Source organism: Falco peregrinus, chromosome 2, assembly GCF_023634155.1.
Source record: "Falco peregrinus isolate bFalPer1 chromosome 2, bFalPer1.pri, whole genome shotgun sequence".
Taxonomy (NCBI): Eukaryota; Metazoa; Chordata; class Aves; order Falconiformes; family Falconidae; genus Falco; species Falco peregrinus.
Window position 1 is genome coordinate 75826239 of NC_073722.1, and position 14567 is coordinate 75840805.

The 14567-nt window shown below is 42.6% G+C and overlaps 1 protein-coding gene across 6 annotated transcripts in view; it reads right to left on the reverse strand.

Moving 5' to 3' along the window:
* The window catches only part of LOC101912142 (probable E3 ubiquitin-protein ligase HERC3), a 55571-nt gene that overhangs the window by 16395 nt on the left and 24609 nt on the right, over positions 1–14567 (reverse strand). For 3 of the 6 annotated variants that reach the window (XR_003552466.2, XM_055795180.1, XM_005232519.4), the window contains exons 4-15: positions 13322–13398; positions 12519–12740; positions 10059–10150; positions 8912–9042; positions 8177–8337; positions 7595–7671; positions 6696–6820; positions 6084–6143; positions 3581–3692; positions 2678–2867; positions 814–977; positions 174–287 (exon numbers count right to left, since the gene is read on the reverse strand). Coding sequence is in view for 4 of the 6 variants with exons in the window: in XM_055795180.1 (XP_055651155.1) it covers positions 174–287; positions 814–977; positions 2678–2867; positions 3581–3692; positions 6084–6143; positions 6696–6820; positions 7595–7671; positions 8177–8337; positions 8912–9042; positions 10059–10150; positions 12519–12740; positions 13322–13398 (1525 nt within the window). In the remaining 2 variants the exon portion in view is untranslated. Of the gene's footprint in view, positions 1–173; positions 288–813; positions 978–1005; positions 2524–2677; positions 2868–3580; positions 3693–6083; positions 6144–6695; positions 6821–7594; positions 7672–8176; positions 8338–8911; positions 9043–10058; positions 10151–10888; positions 10947–12518; positions 12741–13321; positions 13399–14567 lie in introns of those variants that run through there. The other 3 variants (XM_027779941.2, XM_027779942.2, XR_003552467.2) reach the window with 3 other exon arrangements.

The following is a 14567-nucleotide window of genomic DNA, read 5'->3' on the forward strand; positions in this document are numbered from 1 at the left end:
TTATATTAAGTCAACTTTGTCAAGCCACCGAGTACCCAAATCTGAGATACTTAACATACAGGTAACTCCTATACCGAATATATTACACCCATTAAGGATATTAAAAATAGAGATCTACAACCAGAGAGACAAACATGGACAGCTATTTCATGACTATACATAAAACCTCTTACCATTCCGGCCTGATGTAAGAACCACATGAGATAATCCTCCTGAATGTCCACCAAGCTGGAAATCTCAGGGATATAAAACTTATCATATTCTATGTGTTTAACCTTCTGATTTACCTAGTGAAGAAAACAACCTTTTTTAAAACATGGATATATTCAGCATTTTAGAACACGCAGGTTTGCTTTCATAAAATCAATTACAGCAGCTTGCACCAATAGGACCCAGGAAGTCTTGCAAAATCACATGGTCTATTACACTTCAGTAAAAGCCAAGAAGAATAGAGATAAACTTCTGACTTATTTTAATTCCTTCTCATCCTCACCAGGACTACCCAGTACCAACACAGTGGTAACAGAAAGCATCAAGGGACAGGTACTGGTGATGCCACAAGTGCAGGCAGTCTGGTGGCTCCGCAGGAGCAGTCTTTAGGGTAATTTTTTCCCTAGTGTTTGAGCGAGGACTAACAACCTTCAAGCGTCTTGAATCCAGGAAAACCACTAACATCTTACCCATGTGGTGACTCAGTGGACAATGACACAGCTCACAAGCCAGGGCCATGACCACTCTGCCCCTGCCAATCAACAAAGGGCAGACAAGGCTGAATCATCTTGAGCCAACACACCCCCCAGGCTTTCCTCTTACCTTGTGGAGTTTCTCCAGCAGTCTGAGAGCAGCTGTAATGTAACTACTGAACAGGACCGGGATCAACAGCGTCTTTCTTCCACTGAGGAGATAAACCACCGCACCTTTATAGAGGTCCACTAGCCTGAGGAAGTATCTTGGGCACACTTGAGACCACCAGTTATCTGGAAAGCAGAAGAACATCAATACAAATCCTGAACTAAAGGCCAGAGTAACCTCTAAATAGGAGGCTACAGCTGAACTTAGGAGAACACACCTGAAGATTGTTTCAAAAATTTCCTTATTTCTGTCCTAACTGTAGGAATAGGAAAGTGAGCTAGGAGTCAGCTAGATAACAGAAACTAAAAAGCTTTTCCCCTTCCATTCTCATACAACCACCCTAGCCACTTCCCAGCCCCAATCCCTGATCGGTGTGGGAGCCTGAATTCAAAGTTTTTCAAGTTTCAGTTCAAGACACTTGATCTTGCAGGCAGACCACTGGTTCTCACGTATGGTAAGAAAGCAGTTGCCTGGGCAGTTCTCTGTAGCACCACTTACTTTCCTAGCAGGTGTCCCAGCAGGTCTCCTGGCACATCTGCACCAAAGGCCTGAAATGCCCCCTCCTTAGAAAGGCTGACTTCTTTCCTGCCAAGGGCAGGTAACCCTTACCTCTCCTCTGAAGGGACCCTGACTATTAGCTTCTTTGCTAGAACCAATCCACCTGCAAAGTAGAAGCTGGAGCCTGGGAAACCATCATGTCAACTGTTAGAAACAAACACCAGTTTATCCTCTCAAAGTGTCAACACAAAACCATATTCTGGCAGGCAAAAGTATGAGAATCCTTTACATTTCTGTATGCTAACAATCACAGTGGACTACCCCGAGTAGAGGAGGAAACTCGGTTCCAAAGCCTCTTTGAATAAAAAAAATATTTCTAAACCTCAAAATAAATTTCACCGTAACAATGTTCCTGGAGGTCTGAATGCATTACATAACATTTTACACAATTATGAGATTTCGTATCAGACAACCTTAAGAAACAGAATAAGGCAACAAGAAAAGTAATAGCTTAGCAAACATGAGTAACAATTATTGAGCAGCACACGTGCTGCTTAGCTTAAAATGAGCTCAAAGGAAAAAATTTTAGTAGAAATGAGAATATTCCAAAGTACAAGAGGTGGGGTGTTCAGCTTGGTCACAGACCAGCCAATAGGTTTTTCTGCCCCTTATACAGGGCAAAGTAACTTTATAATATATTTAGCATATACTTTTATTTAACTTATACAGAAAACAGATTCTAATGTGACAATGTCTGATTAAATTTAAGAGAGTAAGATCATTTAATCTTCATGATATATAAAGTTCGTGTTCACAGAGAGGCATGCAAATTTCTCTGGAACAGAGTCTTTGAATGTAGGCAAACTCAATAAGGTAAATTGGATAAACCTCCACAGTAAGAGTTCTTTGAAATGGTATTTTACTTCTAAATTAAAACAATTCTTAACTTGATTTTTTTCTCATTTATTATCCACAACACTGTAAGTTTTACACTATTGTAACTAACTTCCCATATCTTACCCGCATGGCACATTCTTCATTTCCTCACAGTTCATGTTTAAAATTCAAATTTTATGCTTATAATCCTTTTACGTGGGAACACAGGTTTTGGGGGAGGATTCCTTGAGTTCTTTTGGTTCCCAGATGCTTTTTAGAGGCGACTGCTTTATAACACTGTATCACAAATAATACCCAATTATCATTGCAGGCGTTATAACAGAATAGAAAAATTAAACCCACACAAAAACATGACTGAAAAACCTCAAGGCAACACTGTGTCCCAGTTGGATACTGAGAGCAACATGCACCCGAAGTGCCAGCCTCTTACCGAGAACTTTGCTGGGGTTGGTGTCTAGGCGCAGGATAGCCATTGCTAGAGGAAGCGTTAACGTGATATAATACTTGGAGTCTTGGAAGGGTGGGAATTCGGGAAGAATCAGATAGATTCTCATTGCCTCGACATCTGGTGGTGAGCTGGACAGCTGAGGAATCAAAAAACTTTCAAAGCTCTTCAGTATCTAGCAGAAAACAAGAGAAAAGACAACTTACCCTGGGCGATAGAGCACCTAACAATGCAGATGCGTGAGAACTGATGAACTGGAGCATGTTCAGAATGGGTGGACTTGACAGCTTTTCCTGACAACCTCTTAAAAAGACTCCATAGGACAGGGCTAAACTCCAATTTTTCCAAAATGCATGAATGTTTGGATAGGTTTTTCCAGGGCTGGCTAGAGTTTAGTTAACCCCTCTTGTTAAGGTCACACCCCTGCTATAAAAGTCAAACCCAGAGTAAAAAAGCTATAAAAATATAGCTAAAAAATGGCATGGGGAACATAAATGATTTTATCCCACAGCTCTGCACTTGGGGAAAAAAAAATCCTTAGAATAAGTTTTATAACCATAAAGTACTCTACTCCTGACAGGCACCAAATGAGTACATAGTCATTATTTACAAGTATAACATACACAGGATTCATTTCAGCAGCCATTTCACATGTTAAATGCCATGAGATAAACCTTGTTTTTAAAATCAAGTCTTACAGACACATTCTGGGAAAGTGAAAATCTGCCCAGGTCAATGGAGAAGCATCCATTGATACCATGAAGGATCTGGCCTGCAGATATGCAGTACAACCCTTCCCCAAAAAAAATCTGCTGTTACTTGCATGTTACAGAAGGACAAAGCCTTTATTTCCCCCTCCAAACACACAAGACCCCAGAAGTGCAATACCTGGTCTAGTAGAATGGAGTGCTGGGAGTTCATCAGCTTCTCAAACAGCACTCTGGTGGAGTTCAGATCAATCCCTGGGATCTTCGGACTGGTTTTAAAATGTTCGTCAATTCTTTAAAAAAAATCCCAGACAGACAGGCATAAGTTTAAGAAAGAGACACCATTACCCATGTATTGGCATGTCCTGAGAGCAAGCAATGGAGGAATGACCTCTAGGGAATTTATCAGACTAGAAATAACGCGGAAGTTGGAATCTTCTTGCTAAAGACAAGATGGACAACTCTCCCTTCTGAACCCCCCCGGGTCTTGCAGAGAAACACTTTATCAAAGCCTCTGACTCCCCCAAGCCTCCTTCACTGACCTAAGAGCCTGCCTAGACAGGCCAGGTTGCTTAAAAATCTGTAAAATATGTATCATCTATGTCAGGATCTTCTATGTTGTCTTCCATACGCTACTTTTACAACAAAATCTGTTTAATCACACCCAGTAAGAAAGGGAAGGCTGATACGTAAGATGACACCTGACTGCTCTGCAAGGGGACAGCAGATGAGGGTTTTCACAAGAAAACGGGAAGATCATTCAGAGCAGCTTTTCGGTAATTCCACTCTCAATTTTTCTAAAACTAAACAATGGTCACAATCAAAACACAGTACAGCTGACAACGGTCTTCACATGGTCTTTAGTTGTAGCAAAGATGTGCTACGAGAAAGCACAACTGAAGCTACAGCCTAATTATTTTCCTTTGTCACCCCTCCTTTTTCTGATTGATGGTTGTATTATCACACTTTCTGCTGCGCTTGAAAGGCTGCAATTTACTCAGGCTACGGGCGTAAGACGGATAATGAAGGCAAGCCTGCGGAGGACAACAGTCTAACAGCCAGATCTAGCAACACCGAATGTGCAATCCAGCAGGTAAGACAGCTTGCTCAGCATCTAAAGCAGGATCAGCATCTGCAGCAGAGGCTCTCAGCACCATTGTCTGCAGGAAAGCTACAGCCAAAACTTTTCAGTCACTAGGAAAAAAAAGTCATTGCTAAAATTCCATTGACCTCAAGGATTTCCCAAGTCCGTCACTACTCATCTGAGACCGTGCTGGATTAAGACACGGTCTTAATCTAAGGAAATCTAAGGAAAAGTTATCTATTAAAGATGGGATGCATTTGTCGGTTGGCTGGTGTGACTGTAACAACACGAGAACTTAAGGCCAGCCTGCTGCAGCAGAATGGCACCAGGCTGGAAATCGCACCTCCGAGTCTCACTGTGGTACAAAGCACTTCAGGCTGTGACGTGCAGAAGCCATACTGGAGCGTGCCCAGTCACACAGCCCTAGAAAAGCCACTTTTCCATCTAACCCTGGGTACCACAATGCCATACTGCAAACAGGCCTATATGGCATTAGGATACTGGAGGGATATACTAGGGCAATGACATGAGACTTCACACACAGCGGTACGTTGTTAAATACAGCCTCACCTCAGTGTATGGTGGCTTCAAATTCTATCATTCGGTTTGTCAAAGATTTTCTGTAAAAGTCCTGCACTAGCCAGGGCATCACTAAAGTGGAAGGAGAACTGCACGGGGGTGATGAAGTCAAACTCCACTTCCACATTCAAAGGAGATGCTGGACTATGTACAGTGACTCTACAACGTGGATACCTCAACAAGTGTTTTAAACCAACATGACACAACTCTCCTGATGGAGTAACACACTGCCTTGTCACACCACTAGAGAAGAAACCATTGGACAAGCAGAAAAACGCAAGAATGAGTAAGCTGTTCTCTTTTTCAAGTTGCTCTTGGAAAATATTACTCAAGGATTACTCAGAGTAACTAAGCTTTTCTTCACCTAGTTACAGGTCATTTACTCATCACATCACCATAGATTTCTCCTCCTCACCTTATGCCGTTACCTCCAACATTTACAGACACGGCCAACACAACCCTTCCCCACCCACAGCCCTTGACTCAGCTACGCATATTACATCCTTGTCACCACCTGTTGTTGGTTACACCCACTTGAGATTCCTGCTTTTGTAAGCAGGAGCACAAACCTTTCCACAACTGATGTCACCTAAAAGGAGGGTGCTTCCATGCTGCCCCAGATGTACTTTTTAAGAGCAGCCTGTGTTGAAGTGTACCTGCACATGCACCAGCCAGATCAGCTAGGTAAGACACTACTATTCAGATGCCTGGCATCACTCATTTCCCTTAATGTCACATTCCTACCCCTCTCCCTCATTTTAAAGATGTTGATATTCATTTCATAAGGAAAACATTGTGACAGCTCCAAGGAATCTGGTGCCACTTACAGTACACTCACCATGTACTTTTAGACCTTCTGCCTTCCTTACCCAGCTCTGATCACCCACTACTTTAGTGGATGCTCTCTGCTCCTGTCTCCTGTCTGATCAGAAAAATGAAATCCCACAGTAGCAGCGAGTGAAGTAAAGGTATTCCAGCCTGCCTCAAGGGAAAGCCACACTTCTGTAAGTTTGCCACTTACTTCTTCTCCAAGAAGCTTCCATTCCAGCAGGCAGCTGAGGACAGTATCTGAACAACATTACTGTTTTCAGCAGGAAGACAAAAGAAAAGAGAGATAGAGGTGATGAACAGATGTCCCAGCAAACCTCTTCAGCTCTCTTCCCTTCCTTCTATGGGAAACAAGGTCAGGATCGGCCCTTCAGAGCCACAGGGGTTAAGCAGTTTATTCAGGATCATGTAACATCCCTCTTGAAAGGGGGGATGTTAGCACTGCCTCCTTTCCACCTACTCTGCCCTTCTCATGGCAGGCACACAGGGGAAGGAATTTAATAAGTCTGTTCACAAGTTCTTGCTGCTTTTCATGAACTCTAAGCACAGGATGAAGGATAACTTTAAAATCCATTTCCCCACCCACCATTTGCAATGTTCTGAGGCAGCTTCATATTCTTCCGGTTTTGCTCAAAAAGCTCTAACTTGGCAGCCTTGTGACTGGCAATTGTCCTCCCCTTCAAAATGACCAAGAACGACACTTGAAAAGGCTGCTACATTTCAAGTGAAAACATGGCACGGAAGCCAACAAAATTATTTAAATAAAACTTTCAACAAAAGGCTTATCCAGTGCCACAATACCTACTTGACAGAATTAGAACTGTTCTTTTCTAAAAGCTTTTGCCTCCAGACATCTATAGTTTCATCATTTATTAAACAGGTGTAACGTGTTTCATTTATGGTCCGGAAATCATCAGCAGGCAAGGAATTCTGTGAGAAGATACAGATTTCAGCAAAAACAAGGCTTGTAAAACAATTCCTTCTTATCCATAATCTCCGTTTTCTATATATAACTGAGAGCTTCCTTAGTGTGGTCTCTGAACAGGTTTGGTTAGGCCGTTGTGGCATTACTGAGGAGTGCAAAACGAAAGGCATAGGAAGGTATGGAAAGAAACCCAAGATCACCATCAAATACATTTTAAAAAGAGGAACAGGAAAAACAAAAATATAATTTCCTTAAATGCATCAAAGCCCTCTTAAATACCACCACATATAACTACAGGCACAGTACGTTTATTCTAGACTTATTTCCATGCCTCAAAAAAGCATGTCAAAAACTTCTTGAAAGAAGTTAGAAGCAGAAAACCCAATTCAGCATTCAGCCCTCCATCCAGCACATCTTGACAAAACCCCAGTGTCTTTGGTTCACGGCCCTACACTCTAATCGTGGGGACCCCACTGTCTCAGGAGGAGAGCAGCCCCTCACTTCCAATCTGCAAAGGCGACTGGACTCCCCTCCCTGCGGATCAAACTGAAATCGGTGTCTTCCCAACGGCTCCAACGTGCCGCTAAAGGAAGGCAACTTTCAGCCACAGCTAAAACAGTTTTCGGTCCCTGTAACAACTGCCGTCACTGGTAAGGGTCGTAAGGCGGAATGGACTCCAAAGCAACGCCTCATTTGCCAGAGATACTGCCAAAACGAGAGATGCATTGTGAAGGCTGGGACAAGGGAGCAGACTTGAGAAGATACTTGATTTGATTTACCTCATATTCCGAGCAAAGCACAAATGTTTGGTCTCCTCCAGAGAAGATATGTTTAACAATGTGGTATTTACAGGCATCTGTTGAAGAGACACAGTTGTGTTAGAGGCTGATGAATGCAAGTTCCTGCTGGGCCTTTTCCCCACGTTTGCACTGCCAGCCTCTCAGGCTTTACACTACAAGGAGGCACCTGGGTCTCTTGAAGACCAGGCTGAAATCAGCCAGAACTCAAGCACCGTTGACCTTTCTTGAGAGATACAGAGGGCCTGGCAGGAGGGAAAGTTGCAATTTTTAAACTGCAATGAGGGTTTTAAAGAGAAACCAAATCCTTCTGAAATCAGTATTAGTACCATTTCAGAAGGCTCAAGATCACCAAATGTTATCTCTACCATGAAAAGAGAAAGGGAGAGGGTACGCATTAACAGAGGTCACCCAGTAATCACCATAGTGCATTTGGGACAGGACGGGTTTCTTTTGCCAATTCAAGAACTTTCACAGAACAACGTCAAGACGCCTTTAGACAGTGATGAGTGAACTGAAATCATTTATGTCCATCTGCGACTCCAAGCGGTGCACAGTACGTACCAGGTTTCCCTGAGAGTTGCCCATTGTGGGCTGCCCAGTGACCCTTGACAGGAGAGGGACACTTAACATTGCAAGTGTGCCCTGTTCCCAGCTGGCCTCTTGTTCCACAGCCAAATGCATAGATCATTCCTGAGGAAGGCACAAAGGCTAAAGTGTGATGTCTGGAACAGAGATGGGTACAAAGTTTGGGCCTTGTTTAACATTAAAAGAAAACAAACAAACCACAAACAGCCTAAAACTTATTCTCTGTTCCCCTAGGCCAGAAGCCGGTGCAAAGCAGTCTTTACACCAGCACCAATGCTCAGGTTTTGCCACCTGATGGCACCAGTTTATGGGATGGAGCTCTTTAGGGAAGTGACAAAGGGCAGCTAAAGCCAGCATACAGCTGGTATCAGGCTCACAGAATTAGCTTAGTCATTTGCTAAGCCTGTATATATCAAAAGGCAACAACACAGCACCAGTGTTCCTAACCCTTTTTATGAAAAAGGCTGCAAACTTGTAACCAAAGGGGCTGCTGCTCTTATTGAATCTTGCTGAATTAAGATGTAAAGGTATCTGTTACCAGGGAACAACCCCAATTAAAAAAAGCCTCCTTTAGAGGGTCTTAAAATTCTCATGAGAAGTAAAATGTAAGTTAGTTTTGACACATAGGATACAGAAGCGAGACTATTTACAAGACTCAGTGTTAGCATTAATCACCACCAAAGAAAATTTCTGTCTGCATACAGGACTCACCTGCCACAAGCGATTTGGGATACTTCACTGCCCATTAGCTCAAGAACTCTTCGGGGGTTCACTTCATCATTCATGGAGTCATGTCCCAGTTGCCCACAGGAACCTGCACCGAACGTGAACACCCCTCCACTCTGTTAGCAAATCAAACAGCATATTCTCCATTTAGGGACCCATAACCCAGCAGTGCATCTCCGACTCCAGTTTCAGTACGAGCCCAAGCTTAGGCAGAGATTGCTGAGGATTTCCAAAGGATTCAGAAAAGAAACTTGGGCTCTGCTAATGCAGCTTCCAAATAAACTACCTTGTCACCCATCAGAGAGTAACAGAATTATCTTCAGGTATGTCTACATTAGACAAGCTTCCCACCGCCACCACGACCACCACCAGATGAGTCTGAAACCCCAGCAGGTTTAAACACAGCTGAGTAGCACCCATTTCCACAGCACTTTACATCCATCTTTGTCAGCTGCTGATCAAAAAGACCGTGAGCTTTTTCTCTGAACCAGAGCTTCTACAGAACTAATCTACAGTGGTGTTCTTCCCCACACGAATCCCAAACCCAGCTGTTTAATTCATTTTACAGTGGAAAACACTGAGGCACCAAAAAATGAAGGAACACCTAGGAAGTGGCAGAGGCAAGACAAAACTGAGCAGTGATCTTCCAAATCCCAGCCCTGTCCTCTGTCCACTAAACTATACACCATTGGGAAACAGCAGGCTCAGAACTGAAAACCTCTTGTAAGTGCTGTGAGTGACTACTAATGTTTCATTTAAACACTCATTTGTTTTGACTTGCATTTCATTCTGATGCACAATATCACACTCTGTTTATCTTCCAACAAAACACTATTTTCAACCCCTTGGATGTATATTTGCTAATTATTTTTTTCTTGCTCAAATCTAATCTCTTTGAGCGATTCACTTGAGTTTTACTATTCATTGTCATGGATTATCAACATCTTCATCTTCAAAAACAGCAATGAATCATGTTGGCAATGACAGTTATAGTAAGACTACACTTTCCATTTAGTTTCCTGCACTGGGGTTGGATGGGATACAGTAAGTCAACCTGTTCTTTTCACTATTACCCAGGAAACTAACGTGAAACCATCAACAGCAGGCAGTGTTCCCAGGTAAGCATCTTTACCTTTGTCAGAACTGCTGTGTGTTCCTCTCCACAGCTGATGTAAACAACCTTCTGAGACCGCAACAGCTTCACATGGCAAGGGGATTCTCGGTCTGCATTGAAGACAAATAAAGGAGCTGTTTCATAAACACAAACATGAGTGTCTGAGAAAGCCACTGGCAATCTGATTTTCAGATGTGGTCTACGTGTGCAATGAAAAAAAAAATATGTGGGGGGGGGGGGGAAAACCCACGTACTTGAGTGCTTCACTGCTGCTTTTCCCCCTCCAATTCTTAAAAGATTTGTCCTGGCTCAAAGAAAATTGTCCAGAGCAAGAATGCTCATATTGAGAACCTTGTACAAACTCAAGATGCACTTGCAGTTTTTGGGAGGTGTGATGAGTGCGGCCTAGCTATGCCTGCCTTCGGCCTCATGCTCTGTTCCAGTCTCCTCACTGATGACTGCAAACGTTTGTTCCAAACCCTTGCTTAGACCTTTCCCATACAGAACAATCCTGACACATGGGAGACGCTAGTACCACACACAGAACAAGCTGAGTCCCAAGGTGTATTTAAATGCCTGCCTCCCTTCTGTTGTCATCCTTTAAGAAGATCCTCCTACTTGCAAAGGCTAATCACTGTCAACCGTTAAATGATGCTTTTCTCCTTCACTCTGACATTCTAATCATTAAAAGTGGGTCTCCTGAGGATGACTACACTAAGCAAGGTTACATGTTTTACTTAGGTAAAAATAAAAGCTAAACATTTCAAGGAGCAGCAGGTACCTCAAAACAGTTGGACATTAAGGGGAGCAGCTGCTTACTTCATACCAACAAAAAATCGGGTTCCTACCTAGAGCAGTTGTCCAGTTTTTAAGACTCTCACCCAAGGATTTGACAGGTGCTTTTTTCTGGGTAGTGAAAGGAAAATGGTCACAATTTCAGGGATTTAGAAACGAGAGCAAATTTTTCATTTGATTTGTGTTTTAGCACTTTGATCTTTATTTTGACAGGAATTTCACTTATCTCTACAGCATAATTGTTTAAGTAACAGTGCTGCAGAATACTCATGTTTGTAGACTTTGCTGTTCACTAAGTACAATTCACACTGCCTTACCATGATTCACTTACCATAAATATCACGTATTTACTACAGTGCCATGTAAGCAGATTATGAACCCTGGCCAACACAGCCCCACAAGCAGATGCCCTTTCTATGTTCATTTAAGATTAGCACCAAGTCAAAGCAAGCCTCTCACGTATAAACTGCAGCTTTGTTGAAATTAGAAGCATTTATCTGCCAGTCTGCGTAGAAAGACCATCGCTGCTCTTATAGCAGATCAGCTCTAGCTTACGTACGATACAAGAGAATAGATCTGAAGCATTTTTGAGAGAACACAAAACGTGCCACAAGTCTTACAATTGTGTTTCCCGTTTCTAAAAGTGTAAAGCAAGATGAAACAGCGCATACAACATATGAGCCTTCTCTGCTAAACTACAGGCTGGTTTTGAGTAATTGCTTTAAGTAAGTTTCAGGTGGTAGGGTGGGTTGTCAAAATGCATTATTCCATTATAGGGACACAAAATGTGAGGTAACACTTTTCTCTTGCAACGTACAGTGTTTATATGCTACATTATGCAACATAACATTTACAAATACATACATCTCACGCTCACCCAAGCAAAATAAATTACCCACGTATGCTAGGTATCACATCCACACTCAGTAACTTGCCTAAATAATTAAAGTTACTCAGCCATCATGCAGAAAACAATAAAGATGTTGATTTGGAGCTCCAGAGAAAATCTTTCACTCACTCGCCTTTGCAAAAAGTTAAGAATGTGTTAACAACAAGCAGAGGAGACCCGGGCTTTTCACACTAGCGGTAATGTCACAACCACTCTTCAGTCTCATTTATAAGTAGTATTTTAAGTCTGTTGATGGCTAGGCTTCACTCAACATGGCCACCTGAAAAAAACTACCATTGGCCCTGTATGTCTAGAAAATTGTGTAACAAATAAACTAGACAACATTTTACAATACTGAGATACTCTGTGTTGCCATCATTTTGTAGCATATAGATGCTCACCAATCAAAAATGTTGGCAAGCAAGGGGATGGGTTCAGCCTGATGTTCCACAGTGAGAGCCTTTGCTCCGCACCAACTTCAAACAAAGTAAGGACAAAGCATTTTTAAGAAGAGAAAGAAATACACACACTTCCTTTGATGCCTGCATGTTAACACCCACATTTGAAACATCTTTCTTTCTGACCTTCCTCACTTCCACTAACATCCACAAGGGGAAAAGTTGTTTCTGTTCCTACTAAGTACGAAGAGCCTGTAGAGCCCACCAGAGACTGTTCCTCTGCCCTCTCCTTCCAAGAGGAGTTGCTGAGGGTTACACATCTGGTCAGTGAAAATATACCATCAATGCAAAAAGAGAAGTCCATCCTTCTTTCACCCAGGAGCATAATTTTAATACCTCGTTCATCACTTAGTCCCAGCTGTCCTGAGCTGTTCTTCCCCCAGCCAAACACAGCTCCTGAGAGAGAGAGGGCAAAACTGTGGGCTCCACCTGCAGCAACCTGAGCCAAAGGGATCCCATCAAGAGACTTGACACGTTGTGGACTGGCTTGGGAGGGACATTCTTTGCCCAAGCCCAGCTGACCATAGCTGTTCTGCCCCCATGTGAAGAACTGGCCATCTGCAAGGAAAGAAAGAGAACAGAGTAAAAGCCGGTCAACAGAAAAGCAAGTTTGTCGAAGTGAACAAGAACCAGTGCTGGGGGCTTTGCTCCCACCCAAGCCTCATGATGGAGGGAAAAAAAAAAAATCAAGACATTCTTTGCTAAAATGAAAGCACAGTCTGAAGCCACCAGAAAAATAAGCAGACATGTAACTAAGTGCAAAATACAGCATCGGACTGCTGTTAACAGTGTAATGAAGAACAGTCCACATGTTGCACACGTAAGAGCAATACCAAGGATAATTTCAACATGAAGAAATTACACACATTTCTCTACATGAAGATGGAAAGTCTTTAAGTGTTCCTGCTATCATTCACCAGTGAGACAGTGGGTGGCCTGTGTGTAACGTTTTCTTTCTTGACAGTACTGGCAAAGCTCTTTAGTATTCATGGTACCTGATCCATTTTATAGCCTCCCATTTGGCCTGAAAGCAGCTGGGACAGGGACGTCCTTGGTTTATTATGCAGAAATAAGCTATCTTGGACACTGTGCAAAATTACAGCACAAATCTTGGTAATAAATAGTGAATGTTACGGTACCTGCTGCCAGAGCCAGGCAATGCCAATTTCCACAGGAAACCTGCAGTATCGTCTGTTGGTTCAATTTCTTTATCAGCCTAAAGACAACACTATTTTAGAAAACGTGTCCACAAATACAGTATCACCTTAGGTCAAAGTTACGATTTCCATTCAGGTATTTGTTCTACACATAACCTACTGTTTTGAGGCTGAGGAACAGGGTCTTGAAGGTGATACAAATCCATACATAACAGATGCAAATCTGTGGAGACCTCCAGACACTTGACTACTAACCCCAACTGCATTTCCCGCTAGAACACTGAATCCAGCCATCTGGAAATGGTGGAAATAGCTGGTTCCTGGTGTCTCTCCCTCTATTCTTTTTCAGGCATTGACATTTTTCATGCTGTCAGAGGCCCAGCAGTTCGTATGAGTTACAGCATCAAAACCTCTTCAGTACCTTGTACAGGTAAAATAGCATGTCAAAGTTTCAAGTTATTTCATAAAGCCATTATTTTTAAAATAGCACTATCACATTGACATGTGAGCCTGTCTTTCTCCGTTACATCAGAGCCACCTCCAAGTTAAGGACTGTCTTTCCACAGTTTGAGCCCTTCAGCTCAAACATTAATCTTTTCTGACTGAAACTCTTCCTTTAAATATTGTTTCAACAATGACAGCCACCGTAGACAGACGTCCCAAACTTCTCTCTACACTGGAACTGTGCAGACTGAATAAGCGACAGACTACATCTATTATTAATGTAGCATGATACAACACCATGAAGTTCAAAGGGACCAGTTATCTTTATTATGGTGATAAGCTAAAACCTATCATTGTGAACTGCTCTGGGTAGAGAAGTCTTGGCGTCTGCCACCAGCCTCTGCCACTACCACCATCTACGTGTCCTTGCACTTAACCCTATTAGTGCTCTGGCACAGGTAAAATGCAATAAATAAGTAAAACAAGAAAATTGAGCACTACCCTAAAGTTTCTGAGCAACATTTGCTATTCCGAATGGCAGCAGGCTGGTTTAGTAGCTTTGATGCTAACAGGCAACACTGCAGGAGAGTGTCAGAGCTGAAGTGCCAGTTCACACAGCCATGTATTTTTTTCCCCTGCTCTTGAAATGTATCTCCTACCTCAGAGGACTTCCTAAGGACTGGAACAGAGATAGGTATCACACTGCTTTTCTATTTTTGGGCTGTCCCTTGTGCACCTCCTTGCTCTGTATAAGACACAGTTGCGGTTGCACTTCTCATTGAGG